The sequence below is a fragment of the Eurypyga helias genome, unplaced genomic scaffold (assembly GCF_000690775.1).
Source record: "Eurypyga helias isolate BGI_N326 unplaced genomic scaffold, ASM69077v1 scaffold49153, whole genome shotgun sequence".
NCBI classification, from domain to species: domain Eukaryota; kingdom Metazoa; phylum Chordata; class Aves; order Eurypygiformes; family Eurypygidae; genus Eurypyga; species Eurypyga helias.
Genome location: NW_010244097.1, coordinates 25,758 through 45,860, shown reverse-complemented (window position 1 = coordinate 45,860; position 20,103 = coordinate 25,758). Strand labels below are relative to the sequence as shown.

The window sequence follows — 20,103 nt, the reverse complement described above, 5'->3', positions numbered from 1 at the left end:
CATGAGGAATTCCTTTTTTTTTTTTTTCTTCATGATACTGAAATGGTAACCTGATAACAAAGCAGTGCGGTTATAGACTGCTCCTTCTTACAACCCTGTGGCGAAATCTCCTGTTGTGAACCTCTTCACGAGCCTCTCAGCTAGAGAGTATCTAAGTGCCTACCATGCAGTGGATGAAATGAGAAATTCAATCTTTTAATTTTTTAATGTCATACATGTTATCATAATTATGTGGCTATGTAACTGAAAATGTTAGGTTTACTTGTTGCCTTCAGGTGACCCACCACAAAATATTTTTTGCAATATTTCCAAGTTTATATCAGAGATTTATGTATGTGAGAGAGAGAGACCTCTAAGACAAATTATTTTGAAAGGGTTAATTTAAACCACTTTTTCTTAAGAACAGAATTCTCTACTCTTGGCAGTGGAAAAACATGGAAGGGTTGCCCAGAGAACCTGGACCATGTGCATCCCATGCAGTCCTGTGCTACTAGCTTCCTAAGGCCCCTGAATTCCAGATTCTCCTTCAGTCTGCTGCAACACTCAGCAATGCACCTGTACACTCTTTACAAGGCACTGGATATGTGTTTGAAAATGAAAGGCAATCCATAGGTTAAAGTAAGGCAGCAAGAAAACTGTTACATTTGCAGGGCTTTTGTTGTCTTGGGTTTTTCGGTGGGTTTTTTGTGGCTTGTTTGTTTGTTTAATAAGCTTCTGACTGCAATAACCAGTACTGAAAATTTTACATTATAATCATTTTTCTCATCCCAGCATGGAGAAATAAAACTTTTCAACTGGCACCACTGTTGGGGTCAGACTGATTTAAAGGTGGCCAGCTTGTTCCACAGTTACACGAAGAAATAAAAGCAGATGTCAAAGTCAAGACAGACAGGTGTGCTTGACCAGCAACTCCTCTCCAGGACCAAGGTTGACTACTCCATTAGCATAAGCATAAAATAATACATTACCTAAGTTCCTAAAATCTGAGGTAGGATTCTGTTATATAAACCACAGTCTCTCCCTTACCCTCCCACTCCATTTTCACAGCATATCAACATTTCTAACACATTTAGCATTACAAGTACTGCCGTTTTTAGAGCAAAACCAATTCTGTAGTTTTAAAGGTACACAGGCTCAGACTTTCCAGTAGTAACAGGAGACACGCTGAAGAGCATCCACCGAAATGTAATGAGTGCATTGGAAAACACTGGGGCCCACTTTATCCACTAAGCACTAGCTGATAAATACCTCCAACATTACCGATAGAAAATTTTGGTTGTTTTGCCAAGTCACGCTACCAAACTCTCATTGCATCTTATTCTAAAACCAATCTTAAGTATAGTTACTGTGAACTACTGTACCCCACCTACCATTATACAGACACAGAAAAGAAGGGGCTGTTCCAGCACTGTCAGTCTCTACATAAGCGATATGAGCCAGATGAATGACATTTTTCCCCACTTTGTATACTCTTCTGTAGGTAGCTTAACACATTTTTTCTCACTGCATTTTCATAACAAGCATTTTCTGTGTCACAGACATATTCTCCTTCTTCAAGGCAGAGTCAAAAAACGTAAGCTCGGCCTTCTATTGCCAAAGAGAACAGATGTCAGAGTACAAACTCAGCGCTGGCTGAGGCCACTGGCATTTTGTCTGGGTAATACTGCAATGAATTCAGGCAACCAGATGTGTCTGTCTGGCATTCACAAACTGCTGTGTCAGTGGTGATGTCAGGGTTTAACACCGATTGCTGCTGGAACGAGGCACAAGGGAGAAACGCATAGATGAAGTCTTTTTAGAAAGTTTTGAAATGCCAGAGGTGTACAGTCTCAGCAGTCCCAACGGGAGCAGAATACTAACCAATTCACAAAATCCTTCCCCCGGTTTCTTTTAGATTTAATGGTGGAACACATGCTTTGAAAACAGATGCCAAAAGGAAGAGATGACTTCCATTGTTAGAAGCATTGTTCCTTTCAAGAGCCCAATCCACAGTGTTACCCTGACTACCCAGGCCTAACACTTTCTTGCTAATTGCTGAAATTGCTTTTTTCCAACTACAAGGATGCCACTATGAGGATTTTAATCACCTTGATCAGCAGCTCTCTTAGCTATCTGCTTTTCAGACCAAGCAATAAGAAGTTTAGGAAAACAATCAGTGAGATGTTTTTATATTGCTGCATTTAACAGCACACGAGATACCTACCTGGTATGTTTCTACGGGCTTTGTTTCCATGTTCAGATCCCAAACCTTGACAGTGAGGTAATCTCTTGTTAGCATGTATCTACCACTGTGACTGAATTTGACATCTGACACTGAAGAGATAATTTCTGAAAAAAATGATCTGTTACTGGGGTCTTCTGGTTCTTCATAAACTGTTCAAAAAAAATAAAACAAGAGAGAAATTAGAATTCTATTAAAAAATGCTCTGTTGTACAATCCATACAGTGTATTTCTTGTGAAACAGTGTAGTTCAATGTATCAATGAATACAACATAGAATTAATTATATGCCCAGCACTTAATTCATTCTTTTATGTAGAAGTAGAAACTGTAAGCTTTTTATCACAGTAATTCTCTTTACAGCTATGGGCCCAAAGCATCAGTTTGGGAAATTATGTAAATACACCAGTTAGATGACCAGAGCTACCTAGAGCTAGGCAGTTCATCTATGGCCATCCGTTCTGGGGTCCCCACGTCCTGTTTCCTGACATAACCATAATTCAGGTACCCCTGTCACATGACAGGTGTACATGTGGTGTCAGAACATAGACACCTTGGGAAGGTTGATTACTCAAAGCCTGCCCTGGTTGCCAGAACCTGCTGGCCAGTCTGCAGGCTACTCACTAGTCATGTCTGAAGGCACCTGAGACTAACACAAGGATTTTGAAAAGCAATTGCAAATTGCCATTACCTCTTCCATGAGGTGAGCAGAGAACAGGCAGTGATTTACCACATGCACAGATGAACTGCTTTGCTGACGGTTCTGGGAAGCACTAAACTCACTCTGTGTGCTGGTTAACTCTTCTGGGCACTGCATGATCCAACAAGGCAGGGGATGATGAAATATTGCTTACAGTGCCTCCATACAGGGAAATCTAGCTCTTGTAGCCAGGAGGTTGGTCATCCTTGTTCAACTGTATATACCAATGATACTGGATGACTCCTCACCAAGGCCTCTTATTCTTCCCCAAAAAGCCTGCACTAACTCCAGCCCTGCCTACCCAGATGCCTCGAGCAACTCTTTGCCCTCTCTCTGCAGGTATCTGTGGCCCTGTGATCCAAATGACTTCACATAGTGAAGTTCAGCAGAAAGTCAGACTTTTGGTATCCTTCAGTTCTCAACAAACCTAAAACCAGGTTCTGGTACCCATGTCTGGAATATTCTTTGAAAACTGGCAATTTGGTGAGTGTGATTTTCAAGTTTCAAAAGCAGGTGAAGAAAAGGCATGTGATGAGACATGAAAACATGCCCAAAGTAGAACAACTTTTTACTGTCAGTCAAAACAGAGGTTTTTTGTGCAGTCCACTGGAACATTTCTCTCTCAATTTATCTATGACTATGATTCAGACTGTGGAAAGCAACAAGGTTACAGTTTCCATCAGGTGAAATAACGTTCTGCTGGAAGTTAAGGGCGAGTCTGTGGGCGAAGTATGCGGGGTAATGCAAAAAATTATGGGCAATTTTCTCTGGGGGTGGGCAGTGGAATGCAGCCAGGCGTGCACATGAGAATAAGGTCTATATTTGAACATGTACCACATATCTAAATGGTAATGAACTACTTCAAAAAGGGGGGAAAAACTTTTCAGACAGACTGTAAACGAACAGCTTTACATAGCTCTTCAAAAATTTGCCTAGACATTCTGCAAAGCAGGTATTTTGCAATTATCCTGTCAGATTTTCAATAGAAGTCTGACAAGCAAAAAGCAATTATCATTTCTCATACCTCTTCCCTTTAATCTGTCCAAACTATGTACTTGGCTGGCAGAAATTTCATCCTCCTAATTATGATGTGAAGTTGCTATTAAAACCAGGAAAAAAAAAAATCCAACCCCAAACTACTAACTGAACTATACCTTCATTTATAGCTGAGATATATTTTCTTGGCTTTATCTGTCTCATCCAACTCCCAATCACTAGTAGAGGAGTAATATTTGTACCTGGACACTCTGTTTTTTTGTTAATTAATGAGATTAAACCATTTCATCCCTTATCTGCACTGTTTATTGCTTTTCTATCCCAACCACGGTAAGTATTGAAAGACTTAGATTATTAACTGCAAAAACTAATGCAGGCATGAAAGCCTCATATCACTACAGAAAGTAGCAGAAATTTTAGTAGCAGCAATTCTTCGCAGAGAGTTCCTATAGTCAGCATAACCAGGGCAGGAGAATTGTTACAGGAAATTAAGCAGCAGCTCCCAGCGTTACAGAGAAAGCCTAGCAACTAGCAGCATACGCCTGAGCAACCTGAACAAGGAATTGACCTCAGGAAATGAAGGTGAGATATCGTGTCCTCGGGTCGTAGCTATTTCTGGTTTAGCATCAATGTAAGGTTATGCATACACTGCAAAAAAGCATAGTCTTCATGCAGGTTGGTTAATACAAGTGGAGTAATTGGAAACAGGACAGCAGTGATGGCCACGTGACTTGGACTTCAGGCAAGCAATTCAAATCCAACCCTGGCCTCTTCAAGCTGATAGGAGAAAACACGGTGCTAGCTCACCATTTGCAAAATCAGGATTGCCAGCCTGCACTGGAAACACATTTTCTGTTCATTACAGTTTAGACTTATCTTTCGGAGGCCACTCTTACGCCACGGGCAATCAGCACCCAAAACACAAGACTTAAAATCTAAATCTCTTTTCTGTATCTAAATAAATCTTGTTAGACCAGGACTTGGAATCAGAACTTTACTGAGATTCAATTACACAATCATACTCCTCAATTAACTTCTCAAAAACTAACTCTTGCCATGAAAAAGGGTATTTAGCTTTCATTAATATTGTTCTTGGTAAACTTTACAGTGCTAATTATAAGAAAGACACAGAGTTACCTGTCTACTTGTAAACTAATGAACATAATAATCACAACAAATGGCGTGGTGTGCCGAGCTCTCACATGACACTGCTCAGATATGATGACAGACTGCAGAACAGAGAAATATCGTGGGATTACAGAGGGAAGCTCAGCATATCTCTGCATACAGCCAGTGTTGGGAGAGAATCCTCCAAGGGAGACGTCATTCCTGCCCCTTACTCCACTGGAAAATGCATAGGCAAGCTGGGAAGACTGCTTAGGGAAATAAAAATGTTCAGTCCCTTTCTGCACATCTTCCTGCTCACAAGTAAAAAAAACAGGGTAGCTTTTCACAGAAGTAAGTCCAGACTTTGGAGAGGAGGATGGGTTGGGTGAAGACACTTGCCAGAGCACTGTTTTCCTAAATCCTCAAGAAAATCTGCAGCATAAATATATGCTGCTTCTTCTCAAAAGGAACTGCCATCTGCTGAAAAACAAACTCTCATCTCTAAAAAAACCATAAATCTTAGTGTTCCTTGAATTTCTCTGATCTAACGTAGCCATGGAGGCTCTCCTTACAATTGGTGGATTAGAGACAGGCAACTCTAAGGTGTGCATTTATCATGCAGAAAAGCCAGGCCAGCCAGAGCAGGTGGGAAAGTCCATCTCACCCACCTTCCCTTCCCGACACTGGCCAAAAGAAATCAGACTCCTCGGGCGGTACCCACAATGACTGTTGTGCACAGGCACCTCCCTTAGCACCCTTGCGGCTCTCATCAAGCCAGTGAATGACACTCTGGGCGTAGTAGGTGCTGCCACTGCACCTTCCCATTTACTGTGACATGGGCCTGATTCCACAAACTTGAAAGCTCCACATTTAAAAAAAAAACAACACACCACACCAAACTAATCTTCAAGTTCTATTCTAAACAAGAACTAATGGCTGACAAAAATGAGGGTCACGAATGTGAATGCAACATTCCTTACACATCTTGTTTCTTAGTTTTACGTTCTCAGTAACATGTGACGATGTGTAGATTGGAATGCCTGACTCCCCTCAACACGCACCAGACAGACTGCAAGAGCCATGAGGTGTGAGTGAATGCTTTGAAATCCCACTGGAACGGTCTGGGGAGAGACCTGGGAGTCACTGATACTGTTTGCCACCTACCTTTTGCTGCTCTATGATATTCCAGTTTCCCAAATACGTAATTGTGAAAGAGGGATATCAAACACGTAGGAACACAGGCAAGAGATAACTAAACAGCACTAATGTGCGCTCTCCACTGAAAAGTTGTGAGTAGAATGTAACTAAAGTATGTTTTAGGAGTCAAGCAACAATTATCCCAACAACAGCCAAAAATAACTCTGTCTCAGAAAACAAAAACCCCATGTTCTCATAAAACGTGTTTCTCTTTGCTTGTCCCATTTCCAAAGATGCACATTTTATATGGAGTCACTGGTATTCTCCAGGCTCAAACACCATTGAAAATTAGTATTTTGTTTTCTGGGCAGCCCTTTAATTATTGCAGGGTGTAAATTCTAGCATATGTGAACTTTAAAAAATAATAATGATGCTAAAAATGTCTCATATGGTGGGTGCAGTGTCAGAATCCAATATAGCATACAAAATCCTGTATTCCTCCCCAAATCATCGCAATATTCTCTACGTTATACTATAGGACCTTGGGTAATGCCTTGGCTGAATTTTCAGCATTCCTTCCCCTTCTTCTGTTCCTCTTAACTTCACCCTTTTGCCTGGATGAAATAAAACCACAAGCACTCCTGGCTCTGCTGCAAGGCATATGGTTCCAAAATACAAATAGGAATCATGTTTTCAAAAACATAAAGGAGAATTATCTTTTTAAAGGGAAAGCAATAACACTACCTGAGATAATATAGGGCAGGGGTTAGAAAGCTATCTATCTCACATAATGACAGTTTATCTGGAGCTACTTTTATTCTCGACCTGAATTTAAAAGTGTATGCTGGATTGATAGGATAAAAGAAATGTCAACTGTATTCAGTTAAACAAATCTTTCATTGGTTTTAAAAGAGAGTATAAGCTTTGGCAAAATTCTGTTATCGTGGCCTGAGCACTTGATGATAACTGCAAGGTTTTACTGTAAACAACACAAAGAGAAACCGAAAACTAGCAAGGGAGAAGACCCTTGATGATAACATTGTGTACTCCCTCAAGGCATAAAGATAAGAACCTCGAAAATTTCTGTTATTGTTGACAAAAAGCAGAACTACAGATAAACCCAACTTTTTGCTATTACAAAGCCAAACATATTTTAAAAGAAAAGCAAAGATGAATCATGCTTACATATATTGCAGCACATATGATTATTGGGGGAGGGGGATGAAAACAAAACCAGGGGAAATTTGAAGACAAAAGCTTACCAGCTCAACAGATGTGGTAAGAAATTCCATCATTTATTGGATGAAATTATAAACAGCCTTAAAAACCCATCTGAAGCTATGTTCTTTCTACTTATGAACAAATAATACCTTATTAAAGCTTTTTTTCTAGAGAACATCGTTAATAGTTTGTATCCTGTCCTGAAATCGTTGGGTTTTTACAGCATATAGGTGCTGTTACTTAGATTTCAGTCCTTGGAAATCCTGCGCCAAGAAATAATCCTCTCTCTCCCTCCAAAGACTACCTAATGGATGTAGAAAACCGTCTGGTTCCTGTTCAGAAGTCACAGCTACAAACAGGTGAACACAATTTTGGCAACAGTGGGAAAAGAGACGGTGGGGTTAATGAGGAGGGAGAGGACCAGAGAGGCCAGAGCCAGCAAAGATGGGGAAACAAGAGAGGGAGAATAATTTTCTTTTTAATTATCCAAGTATGCAAACAGTCTGAGGTTGGACTGAATTAAGGACTTACTACAGATAGCCTCTGTGTTACACCTGTACACACGCAACAGGTGTATTTTGACTGGACCTGGAAATACTGGTGGGGGGAATCAGGTAGTGTCTCAGTGGGCTTTATATTTCATGAACACAGAACACAGATGCAGTTCCAAGCCAAACAATTTATCATCTAAATTAAGTCTCTCTTTCATTTCAGGTCCCAAATGAAAGTGGCTGCAATACCTGATTAAAATGTATTGGAAAACGGTACTTCAAAATGTATGGAATTTTGCCCATCTTGACAGACTAGTCACAGCAACTTGCAAAAAGAAGACCACCAATATGTTCTCCTGAGAACTGATAAACACTTGTGAACTTTGTCTTGTTTTTCTGAAATACAGTTATACTAATTAAATGTTTCCCACAAAACATGATTCTAAGATTAAAAATCTTACAAGTGATTTAACTACACTCTAATATGTTTAGATGGCAAATTAGTACCACTCTCCAGGTCAGCTGTGATTTGCTCCACCACATATATTTTATAAAGTTTAGTATAAAACAAATATTAAGCTAAATTTCACTGAATTTAAATAAAAAATATTCTTTTTTTTTAAGTCCAAGACACTTGTTACTATCCCTCAACACAGAAAGCATTGTTTTTTGGTGCCATTTAATTCAAGATTTGCACACACCTTGAGATACATGTAGTTCTGGTCTTATCTCTATTGTGGTAGAGGTCTCAGGACGACACAAAAATGGGCAATAACAATGACCCGGCATATCAAATTACTTCCACGCAGGCAATGACTAAATAGACTGAGACTCCTCAGCTTAGGAAAGACTCAGAAGGGTGTAATTAGGAGTGGCATGGAAAGGATGAATAGGGAACGACAGTTCACTTTGTACACTGTCTCTTCCAATCAACAAGTAGGGGTCAGCAAGTGAAACTGGGAAAGGGTAAGTACAGAGCAGGTGGTTCTTCATATTATGCCTAATTAAGCTACAGAGACTTTACTGAAAGATACTGTGAATGGTAAAAATCATACACAGGTTCAAAAGTAACTGCACAATCCAAGGAAAAAACCCAAACCAAACATCCATTTGAGTACTGTTAAAGAGAGTAAGTTCACTCTCACTAAAGTCCCTTAACCCCAAGTTTTCAGCTGCAGCCGCAGAGGCTGAAGACTGCACACTTGCTCTGTTCTTATATTTTCTGTTGATATTGCTACTGCCCACTGTCAGAGGCAGAACACTGGGCCAGACGGACCTCTGCTCTGCCCCGGTATAGTCATTATTATGTACTGTTAAAAATCTACTTTAGGATTTCATACTGAAGAGTTCCCGAGTTCATTTTAAGTGAACCAAAACCAACTGTAAAGCTCCCTTTGAAATTTATGGTCTCTCTATGCCTTTTAGCTTCATTGTTTATGATAATAGCTTGATTACCGATATTATTTACCCTAATCTCACTATCTCTCTGAATGTTTTATTGTTTTGTATTAAGCTAATCCACTCACACATTCACCTCCTTCAGAAATTCTCTTTCAAAATCAGGATGTTTGGCTAATGTGACAATCTTGCCTTCATGTTCTGCACCGATTAATACGGGTTATACATGCGTGGGAATTTTTGCGTCCATTTTCATAAGCAATCTAAAATACAATTATTTCACAGGCCATTAAGTATAAACAACTGACCACAATTATTTAACATTTTATATTGCCGTAGCCTGTAGCTGCTTATACTGTTTTAAACTGAAAAAGCAGCGCCTCTTGGTATTTCAATTTTCTGTTTGGTTTTACATAATTCAGAGGGCACCTCTTCATGCGCTCATTACTTACACATCTTTTTTCTTCGAGTAAAAGCAAGTTTCTGAAGCTGCCTCCACACCACATGGCTAAAATTCCACCTACCCTAAAGCATTCCTTTATCCAATGACCCACTATCAGAACTAGGCTTCCCATCAATATAGCTAGAGCATATGCTTTTAAAAGTGGAGCTTCAAATCAATATTTAAGAACCTGTTTTACCATCTGCAGTGAGTTGCTGCAGCTTGTCGCAAACCACAAGGGATAGTGCATTAGTGCTGAAAGGCAAAGCCAGATCAATAGCTACAGATCAGTGGGTGAGACCTTGACTACAGACTTGCTTATATTAATGTAACTTTGCCAGTGAGTTTGTTAATAAGGAGAAATGGTGCCAAAGAGAGCAAGGAAGCGAAAAAACGCAAAGCTCATCTGGAAGATGAAGCCCCTTTAAACCTCGGTCGCACAAAGACTTATGTGTGTGTTTAATGCCACGTGTTGTGAGCGATCCCATGGAGTTAATGGGACATCAAACTACTACTTCTCTACAGCCAAATGCATGCATAAGTCTTTCCCATCATGATATATAAGCTTAGTAATAAGTGGGTTTTTTCTCCCCCGCTGAAACAGGACATTGGTAGAATAATGTTGGTTTCATAAGACACTGAAAAGCAGTATTTGTTGCTACTTAAAGCCAACAAGATGGGAATTTTAATAGACTGAATAATTAAAGCAATCTTACAGCAATTATTTGCTTTATCTGTGTGTGGTTGGGGGAGAGGGGTTAATGAAACACCTCTTCAATCATATATCATTTACCATTGCTTCAGGCTTTTCTCCTTCCTCTTACTATTTGATTGCTAGAGTTACATAAATCAGGTTTTTTCTTCTTCTGATTTAATTTTAACATATCCTGCACAACTGGAGGAAATACTATACAGACATAATTGCATTTCTGTAGAAAAATTTTGAATTTTCATTAGCCATCTTTTAAATACCTTTATTATACATTCATCCAAACTGAGCAGAATGGAAGCTTTGGAGCCCATGCTAAAGGCAATCTTCTACCAAATTTCATGGGATTCCTGCACATGCAAGGATCCCTTCCAGGATCTAGTTTAGCATGCATGAAATTGTAGTCACAGATCTTTAGTGACAGTTATAATTACAAAATTATCAGGATACAGGCACATTTTTTCATTGGGGCTATAAAACCAGCAGTGACTATACGCCTCTGTACTGCATGTTTATAAAGTAAATGCAGAATTAGGATAAGTAGAACAAATCTTCATTAAAGCACAGGGTCAAATCATTATGAAAGCTCAGATAAGTTTCACTCCTGTCACATGAAAACTTGCAGATTTTGCCTAAAGTAGACATTACTTTGACAGTGGCTTCTCAGTGCACAAAGGGAGAATGCTGGCTGTCTCTCTCTCAGATGATAACCTGACATGAGACCAGATGCAGAAACAAAAAGCGTATTTTAAATTTAAAGCTCACATAAAAGAAAAACAAGTTGCCTCTTTTCCAGTCGTACAATAAGCATCATTCATTTGGAAAGGTCAATATTAATTAGCAAATCCAGCAGGGATGTTCTGTCACAGGCTTTTTTGTGCATCTGGTTGTTCTCTGTTGCAAATGAAAGACAATCCATATTCAGTTAGAGGTCTGAAAGCTGTCTTGTCTCTCAAATTCCAACCTCCTTTAAGTGACTGGTAAATATAGTTAATTTTAAAAATTCAACATGTCCAAGTAGATTATCCCTGATTTCTGTTCTGGCTACTTCCACAGTTCTGGATTCTTAAGTATAAATTCAAAAGTAATCTCAAAAAACCCAGCAGATAACCAAATTGAGTTACAACCCCAACTGACAGGATAGTGGCATTTATTCTTGGGGAAGGGCTGGCATTTCTCATGCCTGGATTTCAAATACAAATGTGGTAAAGGGATTTCAAGGAAAAAAGACGATACCACCACATCTTTGGGTCACAAACCAAACCCCAAATTCACCCTGCATTGCTCCGAAGACCACTTTATACTTTCAAGATACTGGTTATCCATGCCCCGGAATTGGGAAGGCACCAACTGAGCTACTTTGCCCCTTTCAGGGAGAGTCCATAGAAGATGCCTGTTAGGACTGTCTGTGATCTACAAACACTTCCCTGGTCAAAGGGCGGTGGGCTCTAAATGGCTCCTGTTATAGACCCAGATGTCAGAAGCTTGTGAAGTCTGTATGGAGGATGGAAAGCATGAACTAATGGTGACAGAGGCCAACTGCATTATGTAACCCCAAAGTCTGTATGTGAAAAACCGCCATGGCACATGGAGCAATAAACTTTTTTCCCTGAAGTATTTTGATGGAAATTTTGCACATGGGTAATGCATAATTAGCAATGGGGTTTTAGTCTACACATACATATGAAGAAAGAACACTAAAAACCCCTTAAAGCAACATACGGCATTTAAATAGGTTACCACATCTGAAGTATGCAGTGACTTTAAGATATTAAGGTTCTTAGACGCAGTATCAATAGGAGTTATATACTTGAGTGACTTAAATTTTCATACTGCATAACTATACAGTTTCTATTTACCACTTAATTCTGAATTTAATAATTCTGCTGAACTACTGAAAAAGCTCTTATTTCTTTTCCAACTACACATGCTCAAGTTCCGTCTTCTTTCACTGACTGCTTTATTGGATGATTTGTTGAAACAGCCATATGTACTTATCTACTCCACAAGCTGTTTGCAAGGATGACACTATCTCCATGTACATTTATAAGGAGGTCTGAACACAATATTAGCAAGAAAAGATCAAAATCAATGTAGCTACTATTTGTTAATTGAACAGTTGCATGTTATACTGCTGTAAGTATCCTTTAGTTTGGACAATCTAATGGCAACAGTATCCTTATGCTTGTCTTCCTTGTTACCTGAATCTCTTGTGTGAGAATTTATGGAATTTGGGGTGGGGGTAATTCTTTTATTTCTTGGATGTTTCCAGCTAACTGCTCTAATCATGATACTTTTGCAGCTGTTACCTTCCCTTGTTTCACTGCGTCACAGATTTCCAATACACTGTCTTCTTTCTACACTGCATTGCCACACATGTTGCTGAGTAACACCTCAAACACAAGTGTTTTACCACATACTCTATTTAGATGAAAGTCTTCCATATTATTTAAATTAATTCCCTACTTCTTGCTGCTTGAGTCTGATTTTCTGATTTTTTGATCTTTATAACCCTGTGGACTGCACGAACACCTTATTCTCATCCTTCTAATATTCTAAATGAGCAGGGACATGCACCTCTTTTTTTTCACCTCCTTCCCAGAATATTTTGATGGAATCTTCTCCCACTACTTACAAAGCTTGATTTATTTATGTATCTCCCCCATGGTTATAGATTGGGCTTTCCTGGATATCCATTTGTAGTGGCCGCATACTTTTTGCTTCTGATTGCTCGCCCAGCACTGCATGATCTACTAAAGACGTGTAAAGAGGCAGTTTCAGGTAGTCTATCAGAAAATCAACATATTGTATCACACCTTCTAGGTATCTCAATGACCATTTGTAATTCAGCTACTGACCTGATATTCTTTCAATGCCTTATGGATGGATTTGATGGTCTGAGACCATTTTTCAAAGGGATGGAGGTCTCCATTACACCTCATCACACAAATTGGCAGCTTGCTAGTAAGTCTCAGCATAGGCACCAAGGGCGAGTAGACAGGGAAGGAGTCTCTTGTCTCTCCCATGTCAGGGCCATGAAAAATTTATAGGGGAAACCTTGTACTGTTGCTGTCATTAATGCTGAACAGAGACATTTTGCCACTGAGTTTAGCAAACCAGAAATCTTCAAGAACACTTTAATTTATTAACATCCTGTGTCAGTGACTTACACTACAGATATTAGCATGTAATTTATTTATACAGTATGGCACAGTAATTATTCATGGGACTCTCTAAACTCGTATAAATAGAAGGGCCCTCCCCTCAAAAGCTGCAACTGACTAACTCAGCTATAGAGATTTGGATAACAAATCTCTTTTTGGTCCGAAAAGGGATCCAGGTAATTTTTTTTATAAATTTTACGTTGGATCTTTCATCCCTAAGAATTTGTACATCCATTACAATCTCGGAACAGCACGTAGAACACAGCACATAGTGATATTAGACTGAATTAAGAAGGTAGGGTTGCATGGCAGAACATGAGGGTTTACAGTGACTATAGTCACAGCTAATTTGGTTGAGAAGTGAAGTCAGTTATGGGGAAGGGTGGAAAGGCGAGCTGAGCTAAGAGAGTAGGATACTGATCATGTATGTGCACCACGTGTAAAGCAACTGTAAAGAGGAATCAGATGCACAGCAAAGGTACTAGAGACACAATTGTGCAAATATTTAATTTACTAGACTGTTTTTTGTGATATATCCTTTTAGGTTGCTATGGGCTTTACATAATTAGTTTTGCTTGCTTCTGAGAGCTGTACTCAAACCACTCCAATCAGCAGTATGTGAGCCTATTCCTTTCAACGCTTTGGAAGTTCTACCATTGCTCTATCAATATCATGTTGTACGTGTGTATAGAGACACACTCAGCTTCTCAGTGAGCCTGATGTGAGCTCAGTGCAGCAATGCTACATTAAACGGCTATTTTCTAACTCATAGATCTGGAAAATGGGGTTTAATCAATGACCATTAGACCTTGCACTCCCTTCTGGCATAAAATGCCTTCTTTCATCCAGGGTTACTGTATTGTTGTTTTAATAAGTTATGATTGGCATTTGGCCCTGAGTTCCAGGCACTTGGAGGCCTTATCGGTAGGAAGAAATGAAAGTATTATGGAACAAAACAATTAAGCAGGACCGGATAACTCACAACAATGTGCCAGATTGTATCATGCTTGCATTTCACTTCATGGTATTCCTCCCACAAGTACAAGGGCAGAGAGCATACAGCTAGCAAAGGTAAAACACTTCTCTGCTTAGGAAATTGTCCTGAAAAGTTACTTTCTATAATTGCAGTCTGCATCCTAAAAGGTTATGAGCATGTGCACTTCTCCTTAAGGCTAAAAGGCCTAGTCATAGGCTCTTTACTACATTTACTTCAATTAAAAAAAAAAATAGCTTGTGTGCTAAATCTTGAACCACTTATGTCTCATATCTTCAGGTGTTTTCTTTCTCCCCTCCTGCCCCTACTAATAAGATCTGCCTACATCAAAAAGTTCAAGTAGGAACTGAATGACATAAACCCTCTTATGTGCCCTGGCACTAAGAGAATTTCTCCTGAATTTCTATCCCAATGTTTCACCATTGTAAAAGAAACCGAAGACCCAATTCCGTGAGACGGAAGTGTCCCTGAAACCCAGTCCTGAAGGTGGCTAAAGGAGAGCCACCTCAGTTTATTCATGAAGTTCTCAGCTCCTCATAGGAACCAGCCACACCACACAATGCCTTTGCCTGGAGGCTTTCAGTCCCAGATGATCAGGAATAACCAGGCTGTTTGCACAAGGCAAAGTGCCCAGATTTGCCAGATTACTAGTGGAAGAACCATATTCTGCCTTATCCAGACTACAAAGAGCTGACAGCAAGACATTATGAACATACGTTTTCCTACATCCTTCACTTTGAGAACAAAGACAGCCACGCATTTTAACATTTTGCTTCCTTGTTCTTATATAAGATTTAAATACGAACTGTCATGAATTTGTGGCCCCATCTCAAAGTCTCACAGGTTACATAAAATCACTTTGGGACAGATGACACCTTCTATACCAACATGGTATCTTTATTTTTTCTTTTGCTTTTTTTTTTTCCTTTTGCCCCAGTATTACTTACTGCATTATCTCCTCTGTAACTGTACAGACACATCATTGAAAGACTACATATAGGCAATGCTGGGCTAAATTTTTAGGAAGGAACCAACATTTTTTAATCCAGAAAATGGATTCTGGATTTTGAAGGCAGATTGAAAGATTTGCTGCAGTATTCAGAACAGTAGTTGTGTATTCAAAACAGTATGCTCATCTACTTAAATACTTCCCCCTGCCCCCAGTATTCAATTTGTTTGGAATCATCTCTCCTTTGTTGAAGAGCTGTGGGTTCTTCACTGATCCCTGCAAGGAATCACAAGGGTGACCGACTGCAGATATGGCTGTTTTCAAGTCCACAGGTAATACTTGTATAGATGAGGAAATTTTGTTCCTTTTGCTGTTTTCTTTTCAACTGAGCCTGCAACTGAGAAGCTATTACATTGGGGTATGCACACATCTACATGCTGTCCACGAACAGTAAGACTTTAATGCCATCTGGGGCTCAATGAAGCAAGGACTTACGCTTGGAATGTTTGTCACAGAGAGCCGATGCCCTCATGTCGCAGAGTCTCAGGGATCCTTTGCTGCTGCTGTAGACAAAGAGATTGCAGTGATGGGGATGAAACTCAGAGGCTGTAATCACTTCCGTCAGGTCCTCCATATTGGCTGGCTTTATATCTACAATGTCTGAATGGAAGCTTCATTAAGGAAAATGCAGTTGTTTGCAGGTAAACCATGTCTCTTACGGCCTTCTTGAAGGAAGCATGGTCATCTAAATGTCCATACATCTAATGCTTTTAGATAGAGATATTAGGTTGTTAGGCAGTAAGGTGTTTCTAAATTTCCATACCTGCCCCATCTACACCAAACTCCAAGAGCCACTAGTTAACAACAGTTTTACAGCAGATGCCATCAGTACATCAACATTTGTCCACGCTGTGCAGAGACATCAAAGAAACAGTATTCCAGGGGATTTAGAATTCTCTCCTTCATTAAACTAATAGCCAGCAGTAACAGCATCTCCTGCAGCTGCTATTGGAATCACTGCTCTATCCCAGATAACACACTGATAGGGAACAATGTACAGGTCAGATCTGCTCACTCCAGTTAAGTCTCACTGGCTTTTATGATCATGCAACTTAAGCTAAAAAACACAAGTAGCTGAAGTTAAAAGCCTCAAACAATAAATGTACTTTTTTGCACAGGCAAATGTGGCAAACACAGAAGCATTTATGCAAATAGTTTTGTGTGAATATACACTAATATAATATCCTTTCTAAAAAAGTACTGGTTATGCTATTTGAATACCTGCAAAAGAAGCATCTGAAATGGCATTCTTGGGTTTTTCATGCCCACTGCTGAAATCAATACAAATTTCTGTGACCAAGAACTGTACACCTGAATCATTTAAGTGAACATACCTGGAACAAAAATACATCAAAGATCTAGTTTCCCAAGCACAAACCTGTCAGCTGTATCACCAAAGATTATCTACCTGAAACGTAACTCACACAGTGCCTCTCCAACGCTTACATATCCACTCGTACACATTACCTGCCTTGGTGAGCTTAAAAACCAAGATGCGATTAGCATGTATTTGGAGGAGAAGGCCAGCCCGTGGGAGATTGCTTATAAAGAATAGAATGAAAGAAAGAGTCCCACGAGGGGGCTGTAAGAAAGCAATAGATGCAGAATCATAAAATGGAAAAAGGATATATATGTAAAGCAATACATTTAAATAAGATTGTACATTTTCATATGGCCCTCAGCAATCCGCTGTAGATAAGCCATCCAAATGTTAACAAATCCTTCAAACAAGAAGAGTAACATTACCCTATTTTACTGATGAGGCTGTGCGAGAGGCAATAAAGGATTTGCATAAGATCACATGGGAAACGCATGACAGAACAAACCCAGATCTACTGAGTCCCAGTTCAGCACCCTAAACACAAATCATTTCAGTGCCTGGATTCCCCAAACATAAAACTTGAATCAGCCGATGTTCAAAATTTAAACATCTCAGAGGATAAGATAAATGAGAAAAGCTGTTTTACTGATGGCAAGAGAAATCACATATCGTGATACTAACTAAGCTGTTTCTGTTCCCACGGTGCCCGCTCCCCAAATGGAAGACCTTTAATTGATTTCTGTGGGAATGGGGTTCAGTCTATCACCACCTTTATAGTCTGTACTTTGATCTTTCCCAAAAATGCATATCTGGGACACTACACTGAAATTAAACACAATACAAAAGATTCAGACATAATTATCTTGATGACTTTGCATAGACAAAAACATCACAGTGATTTTTTTTTTTAACACCAAGTGGTTTAAAAAGGAAAATATCAACAAAACTATGAATATCTTGTGCCATTTAATAACAACTGGGAATGAATTAATGTTGCATTTCAACTGCATTGGCACTTACTTGCGCTATCATGTTTGCATCCATCTCCAAGAATCAGCATGATTAATATCAGTGCAATCAATGTTAAGATTTAGCAACACTGATTTAACCCTTTTATAAAGCATCACTAAATATTCTTGAAAAATCAACAGAAAAAATAACCTTTATTCAGTTATCTGTATCTGGTGAATACAGATTATTCTGTATTATAACTGTATTATTAATACAGGTATTTGTATCTGGTCAAGAAACATCTTTAAGTAAAAGCAACTGCTTTCAGTGACTTAATTGCTTTCAGCAGTTCAGAGAAAATATAGTAACTCAATACAAGAATTTCACCTCAGCAGAGAGATGAATAATTGCTGAGTGACGAGAAAGATATAAAATATAAATAGAGTATGTGAAACAGTCATGGTAAGTATCATTTTTCTGGATGCTGAAGACAATATTGATGAATTTTCCTTCATTGCATGAAATGAATAACCCTGTGCTGAGTAATGAAATTAAATATTCCATTCTCCTGCCAGAAAAGCAGAAAATACTTGAAACAGACTACATTTCCAGATGTGATCTAAATCTCCACAGAGAAAGAACCTCATTGCCTATTGAGGATCATAGAGAAAATGCACCACTGAAAATTCATCATTTCGTTAGATTTAGAAAAAATAAAACAATAACACTTGTATTGAAGTAAGCAATCAAGGGAATAGAGTTGCAGAAGAGACTCACCCCAAATGCATTTGCAATGATAGATGGAAAAACAGCCTTTGCTTTGACAGCTACAGAACCCAATGTATCAAAAGAAGAACATGTCACAGAAAAGAACATTTTCCTTCTCTCATGATTTTTGCCATCTATTTGAAAACAATCAAGTACAGCTTGACATGTGATGTGTGGGAACTGTATTTAAACTAGCATGACATGGTAAGGGCAAGCATGTCCCATGAGACATTTCACATTTCTGTTTTTCCATCTTCCCTTTGTATCTTTTTCTTCCTTTTAAGCACAACATCGCATGGGCAGGAAAATATATTAAAAAAAAATTGGATCAGACAGTGTGCTTCAGAAACAGGCCCTCTGGTGAACTAGAAGAGCTAAAACAAGAGGGAATCTGGCAGAAACTGATTAAATGAAAATCCCATTCCTAAAGGGAAAAGTATTCTAATGGCACTAATCTGTAGAGTCATCTCCTATGCGATCGTCTTCCTTTGCAATCGTATCCTGCGGAGGCATGGTCCTTCTCCCCCAGCTCTGTCAAATCTGAAATACCAGTCACATCTGTAATGTGGTTCATTTTCAAAGTGGGAACAAAACAACTAGGACCAAAGCTATGTAAGACAGAAAGGCCAAAAAGAGTTCACCATTGGCAGTGCTCTAGGACACAATTCTGCTGTCCTAAAAAAGCTGGCGTTCCTGTGCCTGAAGAGAGTAGAAACCCCTAAGAAAATAAAAAAGATCTTCACGCTGCTTTGACTCCCACACACGCTTGCCAAGCATGAGACATTTCAATCTCTGGTAGATACTAAGGGCTGAACTGTCACCTTCCCAGCATGGGCTGGAATGCACTGGCATTCTTTTAAGTCATTAACATTAAAATAAGGAACAGAAAACACCCTTCTTGTCTGCGAAAAACAGAACAGGTCTGTCCCTCTTAACCCAACTGTCTGCCATCCTACAGACCAGGTCTCCCCCGTGCTGCCTGGCTCAGTGAAATGGGATAAAGCTACAAAGAGGCCAACAGAGTTTGCAGATGCTCTCCACAGCAAAATGGAAACGAAAGGTCTAGTATGCTTGGAGACCACGATGGTGAGAGATTATGTTCTTACAGTTGGGTTACTAGAGCAACAAGACCAGGAGTTAACTTTGGGAAAGGCAACAAAGACACTCTAAGTTAACGTAACCTTTAACTTTGGCTAAGAGCGTTCACGTTGCTTTCCCAAAATTATTCCAGAACAAAGGTATGTTACACAGGAGAGCGAGTAGGCAGGACAGTGGAGACCACGATGGTGAGAGATTATGTTCTTACAGTTGGGTTACTAGAGCAACAAGACCAGGAGTTAACTTTGGGAAAGGCAACAAAGACACTCTAAGTTAACGTAACCTTTAACTTTGGCTAAGAGCGTTCACGTTGCTTTCCCAAAATTATTCCAGAACAAAGGTATGTTACACAGGAGAGCGAGTAGGCAGGACAGAAC

At 39.4% G+C, this 20,103-nt stretch overlaps 1 protein-coding gene across 1 annotated transcript in view; it reads right to left on the bottom strand.

Annotated features, from left to right (window-relative positions):
* LOC104508102 (serine/threonine-protein phosphatase 2A 55 kDa regulatory subunit B gamma isoform-like) overlaps window positions 1-20,103 on the bottom strand; it is a gene marked incomplete at its 5' end in the record, with an annotated part of 44,953 nt that overhangs the window by 2,578 nt on the left and 22,272 nt on the right. Inside the window, 2 exon segments of the mRNA XM_010149611.1 lie at window positions 2,204-2,373; window positions 16,024-16,188. Coding sequence (XP_010147913.1) covers window positions 2,204-2,373; window positions 16,024-16,188 — 335 coding nt within the window.